The sequence below is a fragment of the Chanos chanos genome, chromosome 12, assembly GCF_902362185.1.
Source record: "Chanos chanos chromosome 12, fChaCha1.1, whole genome shotgun sequence".
Lineage (NCBI taxonomy): Eukaryota > Metazoa > Chordata > Actinopteri > Gonorynchiformes > Chanidae > Chanos > Chanos chanos.
Genome location: NC_044506.1, coordinates 4,232,384 through 4,250,728, shown reverse-complemented (window position 1 = coordinate 4,250,728; position 18,345 = coordinate 4,232,384). Strand labels below are relative to the sequence as shown.

At 39.8% G+C, this 18,345-nt stretch overlaps 1 protein-coding gene across 1 annotated transcript in view; it reads left to right on the top strand.

The window, feature by feature from the left end:
* Window positions 1–6,181: 6,181 nt before the first annotated feature.
* Window positions 6,182–18,345, top strand: part of LOC115825533 (IgG receptor FcRn large subunit p51-like) — a 28,570-nt gene continuing 16,406 nt past the window's right edge. The window contains exon 1 of the mRNA XM_030789317.1: window positions 6,182–6,221. Coding sequence (XP_030645177.1) covers window positions 6,182–6,221 — 40 coding nt within the window. The remainder of the gene's footprint in view (window positions 6,222–18,345) is intronic.

Genomic DNA, 18,345 nt, shown 5'->3' with positions numbered 1-18,345 from the left:
TTAATGAAGATCTGTCTGAGAGAGAGAGACATGCAGACAGACAGACAGAGACAAGTTGAAATGTCCTCTACAAGTAACTCTGTCAAACTGACTTAATCTGACATGGATTAGGTGTGTGGAGTCACTGTGACACAAAATGTAATGACATCATGTAATTTCATATCCTTATTATTCGGTGACTGATTCTGCAAAGTTGAAATGTGGTTCTTATCGGTCCAGAGTCTGTCTGTGTTCATGGCTTACTTTTCCCTTTGCCTTACACTGGCTGTGGGCTCCACCTAGTGGATGATTCAGGGTGTGTGAGTAATTCATTTTGGAGTCACTTAATAAATTAAGTCAAGTTTTTGTGATTGCACACACACTGTGGACAGCGAGCAGTGAATTTGTCCTCTGCATTTAACCGATCCAAAACACCAGTAGTGAACACACACACCAGCAGTGGGCAGACTTCGTTGGTGAGTGCCCAGGGTTATGAACCTTGCCGTGGATGTTGGGCCTGGGAATCAAACCAGCAACCCTCCAGTCACAAGCCCAGTTCTCTAACCTTTAGACCACGGCTGCCCGTAAAGAAAGGTTTAGTGACGTCCAACACCAACAACCCTGAGATTAAGAGTCCCATGCTCTACTGACTGAGCTAGCCAGGCACACAAACAATGTGTCAGAAGTGGGATTCAAACCCACACCTCATTTGGAGACCGGAACGCCCCTCTTATGGAAGGCTTTTCACCTTGAGTCTGGCGCCTTAGACCGCTCGGCCATCCTGACGACAATAGACAGTAAACGTAATAAATGTAATATAGCTCTTGGGTTTAAACCTGAGATAAATCAAATCCCTAATCAAGTTTAACTTTCATGTCAGTCCTGTTTTGACACCAGCAAGCATCTCGTTATTGGTGCTATAAAATAAAATAGAGCAAAGAAAATATTTTGACTTTTTTTAGTATTTAATATTATTTAAACAAGGTCTAATATAAGCCCGTCTTTGTCTGAAATCAGATAAATTTGCATTGTTGTCAGCAAAGGAATAAGAATCTCTCAGACTTTCTCTAAGTTTACTGATTGAAAACGAAGCTTTGTTACATCATATAAATGTCAAATACCTGATACTTCTTTCCCCGTATAGATTAGAGATCACAAGTGAATTTAATGTTTTGAAACATTTAAAAGGAAAAAAAAAAGAAATATATATATATCCCATTGTCAGTATAGTAGTGTTTGCAATTGTGATAGTTCCTTTAACCCTCTACTGCATGCATTATGATATACATGGGTAAAAAAATATTTGTAATGTTTTTTCTGCTTAAACTAGGACACTTTAACAGTATCAATATACATTTTCATGATTTTTAAATTTTCTATATATTTTTAGGGTCTGTTACCTCAGAGCAACATTATGCAGTTATGATCAAAATATGAAGATGAAAAAAATGAAAAATGAAAATGAAACAATTGATATTTTCATGCAAAAAGGAAAAATATTTATTTTAAACATCAATTTCTTTAACCAAACACTTGAACAAACAGATTTACCTGTTTTTTAATGCATTACCAATTTCATATACACGCATATATACAATATATATGCCATATATATACATAATTATATATTAAATATGATTGTAAAATATTAATATGTGAATTGCATGTTCTTTTGTATGCATTACAAAAGTCTTATTCATGGGAAATACATTTTGATGATAATTCTAACTCTGTTCCTTACAAATGTAATATACGTTACTTACTGTGCTTACTGTACATAGTATGCCTTATGTGATTCCATTATGGCATAATGTTACTTCAGGGCAACATACAGTTTTTTGTAATTTCCTATGACACATACATTGATATGTCATGTGAAGTTTTTGAAAATACATCTTTACACACCAGTGAAGGTCGATTATTTTTTTGCAAATGATTACCTGGAGGAAAATTAGTGAAAAATGCATTTCTCGTGAGAGTAAATATGGCCCCATGTGACATGTGCACATGTGTCAAAAGAGGAAGCAAATAGCAACCTGTGGGGCATGTGACCATTTTTCTTGCAAGTTCATTGGTTAGTATTTGGGTTTCCACTTCTGATCAAGGGTTTACCAAAGAAATGGAATGTCTTATTTTCTTTAAACAAGCTAAAATAGAGTTTGTTACCTGGGAGTTACAGGATGCAGTACAGGGTTAAAACTGAAACACACAATAATAAACAGCTACGGTGACCAGTACGTGAAGAATATTTTGAAATACGTTGAATACACAGGTAAAGCATTCTGTACAGAAAAGGAAACATATTTTATGGTTGTGTGTCGTAATGAAACTTCATTTGCACAGTGCTCACATGACAATTTAAACCAGTCTACATAACAGTGTACTGACAGACTAACGCTTCGAAAACTTGACACTTGATTCAACACAAAGCGTTAAGTAACCATTTCTATCTTTTGAGGGTAAAAATGAGATGATCTAAATCTGTAAATATATATTTTTTTCATCCTCTCGCTGTTTCTTCTTCTCCCTGTTACATACAGTATATCACACATTTTGCAAATAAACAAGACACACTACAGCCAGAACTTTCCCCCTTCTTCAGGGTGAAGTGACACACTATTTTATCACTAAGAGACACAATAAATGACAAATGCAAGTTATGAGCAAAAGTTTTATTGAAATAGCATATGAGTATGCTGCAGTTGGTATATTTGGAGGATGTAAACATTAATGTAATCAGCAAGATTTTCTGATTTTGAATTCTGTGCTGGTTGTCATCTGGACAATATGTCTCTGTCTTTTCTCCATTCTCTTCAGTTTTTCCAGGCATTTTGACAACATGAATCTCCGTCTGTTTCATGTGGAGGATTTTCCTTTTAAAAAATCCTCCTTGTTGAGGATGTCTGTCTTTCTTAAATCTCCATCTTCTTATAATTCTCTTTTGTTTGAGAGGGGTGCTTCTCCTGGACTTCCTGCAGCAGCCTATGTTTGATGACAGCCATCACTGGCATAGCTGTCAATGTGCGGCCTTCTCTTTCCTTAACTTCTCTCACCAGCCATGCACACTTTCCTTCTTCTATGGCTCCATAAGAAGAAAAGCAGGCTGTGAGCAGACCTTTTACTGAAAGAGTCTCAAAACAGCACCAGCACGTACTGGAACTGAGGTCGGCTCCACTTCATTTGTTAAAATTCATTTCTTTCATTTGTTAAATGAATTCATGTCATAAGCAAGCTTTTCTGATTATTGTTTGTTTGATTCTTCATTCTGTGCTGGTTGTCGCCTGGTAAGTGTTCCTCTGTCCTTTGTCTGTTTTCTTCATTTTTTTCTTTTTGTTTTGGTTTGTTTTACGATACTCATCCTCTCTGTGTCTATTTTGTTTAGGAGATTTCTCCTCTGTTTCTCTCTGTGTCTGTTTTTCTTTAAAAAACCCTCCTCACTGCATTCATGATGCGTTGGAGCAGAGTTCTCTTTTTCTCTTTTCCCTCTCTTTTCTTTTCCTTTTCTGCTTTTCCAGCTTGCTCTCCCTCCTTCTCCTTTTTCATCCTCTCCTTCTTCTCCGCCTGTTTAGTGCTTTTCTTGTTTTTCTCCTCCACCTTCTTGAGCTTTTTCAGCTCTTTCTCCTTCTTTTTCTCCAACTTCTGTCTTTCTTTAATCTCCTTCTTTGTCAGGTTCTCTTCTGCTGGAGCGGGGTGCTTTTCCCTCAGCTCCTGCATGAGTCTGAGTTTGAGGACGGCCATCATTGGCATGGCCGTCAACGCGCGGACCTCTCTTTCCTTGAGCTCTCTCATCAGTTTGCCACACTTTTCTTCCTCTGTGGCTCGCTGAATCCTCTCTCTCTCCAACTCCTCCACAGTCTGTCTCAGGAGCTCCTGGACTCTGAGCTTCTCCTCCTTTTCATTTGCCAGCTCGGCCAAAGCCTGCTCCTTCTCTCTACCGATCTCCTGAACCTTTATCTCCTGAGACTCAAACTCCTTCGTAAACTCTTCGAGCAGAGCCGCCTCCATCATGCTCTGCTCCTCTTGGTCCTTCAGCTGAGCTTTTTTCAGCTGTTCAATCTCCTTCTCTCTGTCCAGGAGTTCTTTAGCCAGTGCCTCCCTCTCTTTCTTGCGCTCCTCTTCAATGCCGTCTCTGTACTCCAGCAGCATCTCCAGAGTCTCTTCCTCCTCTGTCCACTCCGCCTCCGACTCCTCGTCCTCCTCACTGGACTCGTCCGAGTCTTCACCCGGAGTTCCCTGACCGGTCCGCAGGTTTGCCTTGTCTTTCTGAATTTCTGCCTTCAGGTCATCCGACCAGCGCTGAAATGCCAGAAGAGCTGCCTGTTGCTCTTCAATCTTAGAACGAAGCATTTCAATAGTAAGCTTGTAGCCTTTCTCTGCTTCTGTTCTCTCGTTGTCCATGAGCTGAAGGGTCTTTTTCAGCGCCACGATCATTTCTTGCTTTTCCTCTAGCTGAAACTTTCGTCTGTCGCTGTTCTGCACTGCAGCTGCCACTTGGTCGCACTCCTCCCTGGCAACCTTACTGCCTTTCATATCCTCCTTATTCTTATCCATCTCTATCTGTTCAAAGATGAAGAACTAAAAATACCCAGAGATTCATTTAGAATCGAGTACTGTAACTTACTTAGTACGCCTACTCCACAGTACATACACTGAACTGCGGATCAAACGTTTTGAACGTTTTTTAAACGTCAGTTTTACACACGTTGACCTCTCTCTCTGAACGTGGGCGTCTTAAACATCTTACTTAGTCAACGCCTATTACTATTACTACCTTTCATTCTGCATTTTAAATGAGTTTAAAATCAGTTCACCCATTCCGAAATCTCATGCACTCTGATCTTTGACTTACTTATATACTTCACATTATCGCAAATATTCAAACAGGAATTCGCCTGGTCGGTGCGATCCATTCCGAGCATTTGCGATGGAATAAGTCGCCATGTTTACAGAACATCCGCTACAAGAGTGACCGACTTTCTATAGACTGTTATAGATTCTTAATATTATGCGGTATAATATCAGGTTACGTTAAGCACATCCAAGCACAAGTTTGCCCTTTAACGGGGATTTGCCGCTGGTCGGCCGAGAAAAGTCAGACGAGGGCAGTGGCCCGGTTGAGCTTGCCCCCGTGGGAGGACGTCCTAATGACTGACTGTCAACTGTCAATTTGTCTTAGGATCCGTGCCATCGGACTGTCTCCCCGAGGTGACGGCCGGCTTACAGTTAAAAAGCAGGCTACAGTATTACATCTAAGGAACATACAGGTCCAAATCATTTTCTTATCCTAGTGTGGTGCTGCGCAATTAAAAGAAAATCAAACTTACCCTCAGAAACGTCCTGTTGAACAGTTGTCGCTGAAATGATTCAATAGCTCCGATTCGTTAATTCGCTCCGTCGCTAATTCTATACCAGAATGGTGCCCTTTCAGCTGCGATCGCTTTATTTATTGTGTCTCTCACGAATGTCGTCATGCTTGATGTCGTCACAAAGACGGCGAATTCCAGGTCGTGATTTCAATCCCTGCTTTTTAAATGCCGATAATAGAGATTGCATGTAAGTACACTATATTATAATAGATTATTGGTAAAGCGCTAAACTTGGAGCTGGAGTTTATTTATTCAGTCACGAGCTAGCAGGCATACATGGGTATAAATAAATGAATAAATTCCTTAGAAATAAACAAATACATACATATAGGCATACATACATACAAAAAATGTCTTTTTCTCTTCCCTGACATGTGCCACACGTCAGGAATGCGAGTATTTATTCAGGATTTTTATGAGAAAAATTGACTACTATAAATCATCAGCATGGCAATGTATCTGCAAACTTTGCAGATGTGTAATTGTCAGCTTTCCTGCCAGTCTTTGTCAGCCCTTTAACGGCTGTCACCCAAAGTGGTGAATTAGTCACATTCAGCGGTAAGCTATGACACAATGACTATGTCCAAAAGGAAATACAAATACTGTAGGTGGCTTTTTGTGAAACCCTAGGCCTCACCTGAAGGGTTACACTGAGACAAATGAAATGATTCATCATTAACCTTTACAACTTTTAAAAACCATCAGGGAAGGTCAGCAAGCAGCTGTGTGTGAAATACTTTGAAACACCAAACCTTTTTCCAGCGCTTTCACTTCAAGTCTGAGTCTTTTAAAGGTTTCATTTCACCCTTCAGCGCAAAGCGTGTACACACGATAACATGACCTTGGCACTACCCAGAGCTTTCATCAAGAAGTCAGGTGCAGAACAAAAAAAAATACTTCAGGTGAAAACACTAACTCTAGAGGCCATGACGTCAATCAGAACATTAACCTGTGTTACACAGCATGTAGTACACTGACTAATTATATTTTCATCTAGAAAAGGCATTGCTTTGATCTCACGTCAGCCCGGGGTGTGTGTTTTGAATGACACGCAATGGTTTCAATTTCACGTGTGTGTGCAGTCACACGGGCAACACACTGGATAGAAGTCAAGGCATCTTTATTTCAGAAATCCATCTTCACAGCTCCATCATCTCCCCTCTGAGGCTGCTATGCATAGTGCAACATTCCACTAGACTCAAAATATACAAGCATTACTTCATCATTCATTATTTTTCCAACTCCAACATAATATTCAGAGATAGATCACTTTTTAGTCACAATAGGTGGAATATTTTAAGCAAAATATTCAAAAGATCATTTAATCGTTCATTTGTTTTTACAAAAGCCTGCTTCTTCATGCAGCGTCAGAGATATGTTTATGATAGAGCTATATGACACAAGGCCTGACAAAGCCTTTTCCTGAACTAAGAACTACATAAAGCCAACACCAAAATAACCAAACATGGTTACAAACAAGCAAACAAAATGAAAAATACATTAAAAAAAACAAAAAACAAATTTACATCTAAATTGACCTCTGTTAGGTTATAGTTCAATTCAGAGAGAAACACACACACACACAAACAGAGCAGATCAGAATAAGGAGGGTCACCTACTCCAGGGGGGTATTTCAGAAAGCGGGTTTAACAAACTCTGAGTTTAATAATGAACTCTGCGTTGATGAACCCTGAAATGGGAAACTCTGAGTTTTCGGTTCCAGAAAAGTTGATCTGAGTTGCTTCGATCAACTGTGATTATGTTAACTCTGAGTTAAGCGCATGCATGACAATTATAATAAGCCATCATCAATGGAGCTCCGATACTACGATTCACCATGGTAACCGGCGAAAACAAAAGTCGTTTTACTTCACCCCGCTGCAGTTACAAATTCGGATACGTGTTTATGGCGAGTATGAGCACATTTTCCAAAAAGAAAAAAAAAGGGGGGGGGGGGGGGCAACACAACTGCATCGACAAAGGCGAGACAATTGGCGTGTGAGAGAACTGCTGCCCGAGTCAATGCGTAAGTTTGAATGTAGAAGTCTATTCATTTAACATTTAAGCACACTTTCTTTTAATATTACAGGTGGAAGTGGTGGAATGTAATTGAATAAAATTCTATTTTCTTTTAGGAGCAATCCCATGGGCGCAAAACTCACATGGCAGTCGCTGAAAATGGAATACAAAAACAGGTAAGACACATTTTGCTCAGGCCTACAGGCTCATGATTGTACCTCATTTTGGTTTTAATCATATTTGACATATCAAACAAAGTAAATGTCATTCAGTGGCTATTTCAACTTGGAGTAGCTTTAACCCCCAACAGTACGCTGTTTTTAAGATACACAAATGTCCTCTCGCCTAATATCCTGCTTAGCAGATTAACATTTGGGCTGTAAATACTCCCAGAGATTTTTCCAATTGTTGTAGTTTAAAGTATACTGAAACAGAAAGCTCTTCTTCATCACAGGATGATGATGAGGACACGTTGTCTGCTGCCACAGAGAGGGATTCAGAAAGGCCTACTGTGGTTTACATTAATATTATGTATGGTAGCTACTGATATTTCTCTCCCTATTAAAATGTTTTTACATTCTTGTGTGGAATTTTGAGTTTAAAATGCACATTGAAGGGATGACACGTTCTTATCCTTTTTAACAGAGCATGACTGGGCATTACCAGGAGGAGAGTCCATCAACCTCCACAGCACAGATTGACACAGTGAGATGTTCAGTAAATGCCAGGTTAATTCTGCATGTAGAACTGTAGAATTTAATGTCATTCTTATGTTTTCTCAGTTATGAATTAAGGAGTTGTATAAAATGCATCTCCTGAAGAAAATGGCTAAGACTGACTGAGAAACGATGCACTTGCAGTGGCAGATTAAAAGGCCTATCCTGAAATTCAAATTCTGGAACACCAGTTAGAGGTGGGTGCATAGTCACAGGTGAATTGTTAAGTGTTGGAACAATCTAAATATAGTAATTGTTGCATTTGTAGGAAATAAAGAAGACCAAATAAAATGTGACTGATTTTTCTTTATTTGACTGCGGGGGGTGGTGGTATCTTAATCTGTGAAATGTTTTTGGCAAATTATGTCTCAGACAGCTCCTCCATCCAGGACATCTGCAGGGTGGATGGGACTGTCTTCCTCAGGGTGGTTCATTTGTGCGGCAGGGTGCTGCTCTCCTCTAACTGTGGCAATATTATGGAGAACAACACATGGCAAAATAATGTCACATGCCGTCTCTGGGGTTACCCTGAGTTTAGGCAGACACTGGAGCCAGGCTTTGAGCATGCCTATTGTCATCTCAACCCAGGCTCTAGTCCTGCAGTGGGCCACACTGGAACGTTGTTGGGGGCCCAGGTCAGGGTCAGGGTAAGGGCTCAACAGAGAGGACTGGCATGGGTACTCTCTGTCACCAAGCAGGTGGCCATCAAACCCTCCTGTAATTATACAGTGGATACATTTTAATGATGTTAAAAGAGGGAGACAAGGAAATGATATTTGTGCATTTGTGATATTTGATATTTGTGTAAGCTTTACTTACCATGTGCAAATCTGTTGCTCAGGGTACACTAATGAAACATTCGTATATTATGCACAGAGCTGGGCCACTGGCTTCAACATTTGTGATCAAGTGCACTGCATCACATATGATCTTGACAGTGCAGAGAATGAGAAATATTTGTTGCAGTACATTGTGATGTACAGGCTTTCTTATTTGTAAGACAATAGTCATTGCACCTGCACAATAATGCTGTGGAAAGACTTCCTATTCACATATTCTACTTCACTAACTGAAGGAGCAGTGATAGGGATCTGTGTGCCATCGATGAAGCCCATGACACTGGGAAACCCTGCAACATAAAAACTAACGACTGATCCCAGTCTGAGGTCGCAGCAGAATGTCATGAACAATATAATTTAAAATATCATTGCCTTTAACTGAATGATTCTACATCAGTCACCTGCAATCCTGTGGAATTCCTCCTCGATGGTCCTTAGAGGTCTGACATTACGAAAATATGCAGTAGCCGTTTAAGTGCAAGGGGCACTTTTTTACAGCTCTACAAACAATTGCTTTCCCGATATACTCGGTGTCGCCAGTGTTATAAAGGAAACTCCAGTCGGCAAAAAAAAAATGAAGAGCAAAGAATTTTCTCTGATCTGAGAGCAAGAAATCCACAGTGTCTAATATTAGAGATGTAGGCCGGAGTTGTTCGGATAAATGATAGATTGTGATGAAAAACGGTAACGCTCGATTACGTAGTCATCAGGGAATGATAATACATCTAATCGGGGTTTCATAAACCTCTCCTGACTTAAGGCTATGCGAATTAATTTGGCTTCAACACCGTTCGGGTTAGCGAGGAAAGGAGACGCCATGTTTGACAGCTGCTTCAGGTTCAGCCGGAGGGAAGAGTCAGGGAGAAACTCAGGGTTTGTTGAAGAAAACCTGCCAGCGAGCAGGTTAGGTTCACAGAGTCAATTACCATGGTAACTGAGCCAGAGTTTGAGTTACCTCGCTTTCTGGAACGGAAACCCAGAGTTTCCTTCATCTTAGGGTTAACAAACTCAGAGTTTTCACTAAACCCACTTTCTAAAATACCCCCAAGCTCCAGTATAGTGAGAGTAAGAGAGAGTAAGAGCTTAATATTACAACTGTTTAAAAGTGCAAGCAACAAGTGCGAGCTTTCTTTCAAGACAGAGGCAGTAGAGTAGGTAGAGAAGAACACAGTAGGTGCAAGTAAGGCATGTTAGGGTGCACCCCTGGCGTTTTAACCGAACACGAAGCGAAATTTCACTTCGCTTACCTCACGCTGGTTTGATGGCTTGCCTAAACAAATAAAGTATTATTATTATTATTATTATTAGAATTGAAAACCGAGCAACCAAATTTCGCGCTATGTCACGCAAGCGTTTTTGATTACACCAATCAGATTACACGTGTACACGTTTCGGGGAGGGGGATGTGGCTTCTAGTCATACTGGGTGATTTGCCTTCGCCAGGCGAAATTTTCGCAGGAGTTGAACATTCTCTAACTCAAGTCAACGCTCATTTTGCCTATTTCGTGTAACTCGCAGTTTTGCCGCGATTAACTCCGTGCATTCTAGTCCTGCCAATAATGTAGGCCTATTCTCGTCTCTCAAAAATTTCGTGTCACATTCGGATACAACACAGCTTTAGAGATGTTAGCTGTATGAGCTTTCGCAAAAGGTACGTCTTCAAGGGGTTCTTGAAGATAGTGACAGACGCCTTTGCTGTCATAGCAGTTGGTAGCTTGTTCCACTGTCAGGAAACCATAAGAAAACAGTCTGGACTGAGACTGCCTTGTGTGTAGGGATGGCAATGCCAGTCCATGTTCCTTGGAGGAGCTCAGTGGACGAGAAGGCATATAAACCTGTATTAGCGAGTTTAAGTAGATGGGTGCAGACCCAGAAGTCGCTCTGTAAGCGAGCATTAGTGACTTGAATTTTATTTGGGCAGCCATGGGTAGCTAGTGGAGGTCAATGAGTAGCGGTGTTTCAGCGTTCCGCTGTTTGTTTATTCCATTTGACGGGAGTAGCCCCATAGCCTACACTATCCCAGCGTGGGTCAGTTCAGCCACTGACATGTTCTCAGGCTCTGAAGAGGCTATAGCGTTGTATTTACATGTCTATCCCTCATATGGCCCCTGTGATGATCTCGCTAAATATTGTACTTGCACAAATTATGTTAGAAAATCACAGAGGTGAAATTCTTTATTGCAACTGTTTTTGACGACCCAGTAGTAGAGTTTTTCAAGGTGATCAAATAGTTGGCATGTTAAATTTAGGATTGTACAACTCAGCAAATACAGACATTAAATCATATTTTTATTGATTTAATGGGCCTTTTGTTTATGGGAGGGTCAAAGATGTTGACTGTGGCAAGTAGCCCACAAACAGCCAACTAGATTCACCTATTGAGCACTACAGTCATGGCGATGTTTAATTTAAATAGTCTGTTTCAAGTAGGTCTGGGCTAGCTGTAATTTACTGAGATTTAATAGTGTTTAAAACTGATATCTGGTTCTTAATCTGAGCAGAATGAAGGGACAGTGTACAGTGTGTCGTGCCAATGGTATAGAAAAATTCTGGTTAATGGTTCACTATGAATATTAGACTTAATACTAACATCACTTAGCTGTAACCATACCTTATTTCAGAACCTGAACCCAGTAAAATTACAGTTATTCTTAAAACCTCTATATATAAATCAGCGCTCTGAACACTGAACCTAGAAATTGTTCCGAATAACTCTTCATCAGCCTTAACATATGAAAAAATAAGAGCATTAAAGTAGCAAGTATAATAATACTCTTCGAATACTTCAATAGCCAACTAAGTTCCTGGAACACCACATTCAGCAAGAAATAATTTATCACGTACTCAAACAGTAGGAATACGAACGTACACGTTTCAATCTAATGTTGAATAAATTATTCAGGTGGAATGTGAGTGAGACTTCGTGTCGGTGCCGGGAGAGTCAAAGTGTTGCAGATCTTCTGAAGTGGTGAGGCTGGACTGGGTCCTCGCAGAGACGAGCAGGATGGAACGGACGGACTAGGCCTATATAACGGTTGAGACAACCGGAGCTCAACTGAGGCTAAGCTGAACTGTAGTGCAGTTGAACCTGTAGCGTTGCTGAACTGTAGGATAGCAAGAGGTTTGGCATTTTATCTGATTTGCAGATGGTGGGTGTTGCTGTCCTCGTGGGGGTGTCTCTGCCTTAAGGGAGGAGACTCCTTGGATCTTGTAAAGTGTTAAATTTGAGTTTGGTTTAAATAATATTACATAACTTTTTTCCGTTAAAGAATATTGAAATTACATTAGCCTACTCGTATCTACTGCATTTTGCTTCTGAACAAGACCAAATATGGTTTCTTTATCATTAAAAACAGCACAGTTTCACTGATGGCCAGAAAATTAGCTACTCATTACTTGGCTCCTGCTTATTTTTAGTCTTACCACACTTTATGACTATAGGAACGGTTATGACTCGATATGCAAGTTCAAGTTCAAGTTTATTTAAAGCCCAGTAACACTGTTTAACACAGTCTCAAAGGGCTTTACATGCCCACAGGATTACAACAACCATAGCAGGGTGGCACCCCCTGACTTGATCCTCATAGCGGGCAAGAAAAAACTCCTCAAAAAACCCAGATGCTAGGGAAAAATGGGAGAAATCTTGAGAAGGACCACAGAGAGAGGAGACCCCTCCTAGGCCAGCCGGGTGTGCAATAGGTGCCAACCCAGTGGCACCTATTGCTCAGTTAATTGATAATATCGTGGGGTTAGAGTCATTTTTCTTTTGTTCCACGTAGTTCTGCCTGGGTGGAGCAATGCAGATGGGGCCTGTGGAATGGTCTGAATTCCATTCTCACAGGGAAACTAACCTCACGAGGTGATCCAGTCTCCCCCTGCCATCATGCTAAGGCTGGTGTTCGTTATCTGTTACTGCAAGTGATTTTTGCTTTGGTGTTCATTGGTCCTGAACGCAGAGAGGCTTGGGCCATAAAAAGGGTCAAGGGAACAGAGGGGGAGGAAGAGAGGGTCAGAGAGAGAGAGAGGGAGAAAAACAGGGGGACATGGGGAGAGTCTGTACGATGTTAAATCTCAGAATCACTCAGAATATATATTAGCCCACACACTGCAATCTAAAAATTCTCTCCTGCAGTTGCCACCCGAGAAGTGTATGACATGGAAAAAAACATTGTATTTGTTTTCATTTGTACAATAGTTTCCTACTGTTTGGACATGTGATATCCATTCTGATGTATTTTTTCCTTGCAGTTTGTCTTAAGGATCACATTTTTTACTGAATTCTCTCATTTTTTACAGATGTACATTCGCTGAATGGTATTTTTGTTGTATCACAAGGGTTTGACTTGCCAGAATGTTTTGTGGTGTTTTCTGTGGATGATGTGCCGTTCTTGTACTACAACAGTAAAATGAATGATGTAGTTCCTGTCCCTGGATGGTCAAACAGCACAGATGCACAACAGTTCTGGAGTTATGTTGCTTCTACAACACATTTTGGCAGGCGAACTATGACAATCGCACTGAATTCAGCCATCTAGCAGTTTAATTTAACAGGTAAATTCCCCTTTCCACATCATTAACATGTAATAGTAATGTGATACACCTACAATTTGTTAGATTCAGTGAAATTTTATCATTCATGGCAGGAAATTGATATGTAAAATGTGCAAACAGTGCATGTTTATAAATTTGAGCTGATGAAGACTTTTGAAATTTTAGGTGCTTCCACCGGCATTAATGTTTATCAAGCACATGGTCAATGTGAGCTTCATCCAAATGGACCTGTGCGAGGTTCTTTAACACATGCATTTAACGGCAAGGCTTTCATAAGCTTTGATATTCAAAACAGAGAATTTACAGCTGCAGTGCCTCAAGCTGCCCACTACAAGATACTAAGAGAGCATGATCATTATATCATTGATGATATGTACTCTTACTACAGTGAAAGTTGTGCCGATGAAATTAAAAATTTCCTGCAATACACCAGTAGACTACGCATTATGAAAGGTCAGATTTGTATTCATTACTGAAGCAATCGGAAGTACTAAAGTAATCCTATTAGTAGAAAAATAGAGTATGCTCTAGAATGTGCTCTTTCTGAAATTACCTGAAAAAAGCAAAAAAAAAAAAAAAAAGGTGTATGAATCACCACACAGAAAACTTTACTATGGTGCCCAGTAAATGAATTTCATACTGCAATGTTATGATTTTCATTTTAATGATAGAGAGATCATGCTTACTAATCTTATTGCTGGTGTTTTTGTCCATTCATTCCACAGTTCCAGTGGTCAGACTTTTTGAGAAGCGAAACCCTGCTTTTACAGAGATCACATGTCATGTGACTGGGATCTGCCCACAAACAGTGCAAATTCATTAGTTTGGGTCAAACATGCAGCCTGTGGCTGAGGTGGATAGTGAAAACAAAGCGCTATCAAATGGAGATGGTACTTATCAGACAAGAAAGAGTGTTGTGATACCAGCAGAACATACAGACATACATCACTACAGCTGTGTGGTCCAGCATAGCAGCATACCTGGAAATATCACCAAGGCTTGGGGTAAGATAATGAATCCAATACTCATGTATCACTTAACTTTTGTTCCTGGGTTTGTCAGTTTAAATTTAATTCTTAAAATTGTAAATATTAACTTTAGGTAGGCAAACATATTCTGTCTCCTGTATGTGCTTCCCTCGAACAAAAATGAATAAAACTAAATTATTGTGTTTTAAATCCACAGGTCATAAAAAGGACTCATCTGTCGTGTTTGCTGTGGCAATACCTGTTGTTTTGGGTTTTTTTGTAGTTATTGGATTTGGACTCGTGTTCTGGTGGCATCGTAACCGTAGGGGTGAGTATATTTGATCAGTGTCAGTTATTCTTGATTTTTATGTGTTTTATTAGTCATTGACTATCTGCATTTTTTCTGTTTTACAGTTGGCATTCTGTAAAATTAGTTATGTTCGGGTAAGTTTTCAAACCATATTTCCCCTTTTTATCTGTTATCTGTTTTCTATCTATTTGTTTTCTTGGGTTAATGTGCAGATGGTGTGAGAACCATTTCCTCCCTCTAATATTTTTATTCCTCCTCCTTTGTCCTCTCTCATACAGTCATCTGCCTCATGTAGGACTATTCTCATGTTGTGAATGAGTGACCTGCCTTCCCCTGCAAACAGGAGCATCTCTGTCTCTGTTTCCAACTGTGGGTCATCTGCTGTGTTACTAGAATACATATGTCTTTTCTGTGTCAGAGATCACAGTGAAAACAGTTAACTTTGGTTACTTTGTTTTTAATATATATCTACTTATATTTGTGGACATTAAGGTACAAAGTGCAAAATGAGGTTTTTCAGCTAAGTGGTGCATTTCTTTGAATTATGTGCTGGTTTTACAGACATATCTGTTTTAAAAGATGTACAAACACTCTATGTAGATAACAAATAGAACAGGTAATTAGTTTAACTCTGTTAAGATATCACAAAAGTGTAATTTGCATGTGTGTGTGTGTGGATGTGTGTGTGTGTGGGTGTGTGTGAGAGAGACCTCACAGATCTTGAATGCTTGTTTTGGTGAAGTCCTGACTGCCATTCCCTTCATAAAGACTCATATTCAGCAGATTATATCTTAAAGGTGATGTGTCAGAGGGGAATTCTGTGTGTCCAGATTTGTATTATCATTCCATGATGACTACGTAATCGAGCGTTACTGTTTTTCATCGCAACCTATCATTTATCCAAACAACTCTGGCCTACATCTCTAATATTAGACACTGTGGACTTCTTGCTCTCAGATCAGAGCAAATTCTTTGCTCTTCATTTTTTTGGAGTTTCCTTTATAACACTGGTGACGCCGGATATATAGGGGAAAGCAACTGTTTGTAGAGCCGTAAAAAAGTGTCACTTCCATTTAAACGGCTACTGCACATTTTCATAGTGTCAGACCTCTAAGGACCATCAAAGAGGAATTCCACAGGATTGCATGTGACTTATGTAGAATCATTCAGTTGAAGTTGATGATATTTTAAATGATATCGTGTTCATGACATTCTGCTCACAACAGTTCACAATTCACCTGTGACCATGCACCCACCTCTAACTGGTGTTCCAGAATTTGAATTTCAAGATAGGCCTTTTAATCTGCCACTGCAAGTGCATCGTTTCTCAGTCAGTCTTAGCCATTTTCTTCAGGAGATGCATTTTATACAACTCCTTAATTCATAACTGAGAAAACATAAGAATGACATTAAATTCTACAGTTCTACATGCAGAATTAACCTGGCATTTACTGAACATCTCACTGTGTCAATCTGTGCTGTGGAGGTTGATGGACTCTCCTCCTGGTAATGCCCAGTCATGCTCTGTTAAAAAGGATAAGAACGTGTCATCCCTTCAATGTGCATTTTAAACTCAAAGTTCCACACAAGAATGTAAAAACATTTTAATAGGGAGAGAAATATCAGTAGCCACCATACATAATATTTATGTAAACCACAGTAGGCCTTTCTGAATCTCTCTCTGTGGGAGCAGACAACGTGTCCTCATCATCATCCTGTGATGAAGAACAGCATTCTGTTTCAGTATACTTTAAACTACTATAATTGGCAAAATCTCTGGGAGTATTTACAGCCCAAATGTTAATCTGCTAAGCAGGATATTAGGCGAGAGGACATTTGTGGGTCTTAAAAACAGCGTACTGTTGGGGGTTAAAGCTACTCCAAGTTGAAATAGCCACTGAATGACATTTACTTTGTTTAATATGTCAAATATGATTAAAACCAAAATGAGGTACAATCATGAGCCTGTAGGCCTGAGCAAAATGTGTCTTACCTGTTTTTGTATTCCATTTTCAGCGACTGCCATGTGAGTTTTGCGCCCATGGGATTGCTCCTAAAAGAAAATAGAATTTTATTCAATTACATTCCACCACTTCCACCTGTAATATTAAAAGAAAGTGTGCTTAAATGTTAAATGAATAGACTTCTACATTCAAACTTACGCATTGACTCGGGCAGCAGTTCTCTCACACGCCAATTGTCTCGCCTTTGTCGATGCAGTTGTGTTGCCCCCCCCCCCCCCTTTTTTTTTCTTTTTGGAAAATGTGCTCATACTCGCCATAAACACGTATCCGAATTTGTAACTGCAGCGGGGTAAAGTAAAACGACTTTTGTTTTCGCCGGTTGCCATGGTGAATCGTAGTATCGGAGCTCCATTGATGATGGCTTTTTACAATTGTCATGCATACGCTTAACTCAGAGTTAACATAATTAGAGTTGATCGAACCAACTCAGATCAGCTTTGTAAAGAAGAAAAAAAGTACTTTCATTTTATCCCAAATGTGAGCCTGTAACTGTGTCTAAACTGAGTCCTGTCTTCTTGCCTGATCCTTGTGTTTAACTCCAGAATCTCTCCCTGAGCCCAGTGCCGTTCAGTCTGTCTAATACAGTCACTGTAACAAAGGACTTTGAGTAACGCCTCCGGTTTCCACTGCTGCTGTGGTATTCATCGCGAAGTACTGTTGTATTCTGCATTCATCGAATCTTTGTGTGCGTTCGGATACCAGTAAGTAAACTCTGCATTGGTAAAATATGCGCGCTTTGAGTTTACTTCGTATCCGATCGTTCGGTGATCATGCCCGCCATTATGTAGTTAAGTTTGTAAGGTCCTTTGTTCTCGTAATGGCGGCATGTATCGGTTTGTCTGTATGTTTGCTGTGTTTTCAGTCGTTTCAGTACGTAGTATTAACTTCCACCATGTCTTATGTCGGCAAACTAGCGTATTGTGAGAAATACATGCTTTATAATGCGGATATTATGTCTGTCGGGATTCGCAGTAATGTATGTTCGGTTTACTATGCAGACGCCAGAGCCGTCTCTCAACGGCTCTGGCAGACGCTACTTTGGCCATAGGCATGTGTATATTCGTTCCGAGTGTAATACTGCGCTCTGAATCTGCCATCAAACAATTTAACTTGACTGGTAAATGGCCTATTTGCCTTAACATGTGATACTCAGTGAACTTTTAGAGTTCATTAAAATGATGGCAAACCGGTATAAGTGGGTCAAACCGGCACGGCGCTTCTAGTGTTAACAAGGTTAAAAGCAAAAATAGATAAATAAATAAAGCGCAGGGATTAAAATGCCTTGTTCCATTTCAATGGACACATCAAACCCAGCCATGACTCTCATAAATGTTGATGTTAGTGGAAATACTTAAAATATTAAGAATCTATTTTAGGTTAGATTCATCAATGTGCTACCATTTAAGTTCTGCTTTTGGCATGGTGTGAAACTATCATTCATTTATAAAATGAGTGACACTGTTTTACATTGTAATGTAAAATCATTATTAATCATCACAGGTCAGTTTTTCAAACCCCTTTGGAGAAATTTGAAATATTTATAACATCTTTATTTTTCTGCCTTTTGTTTTCT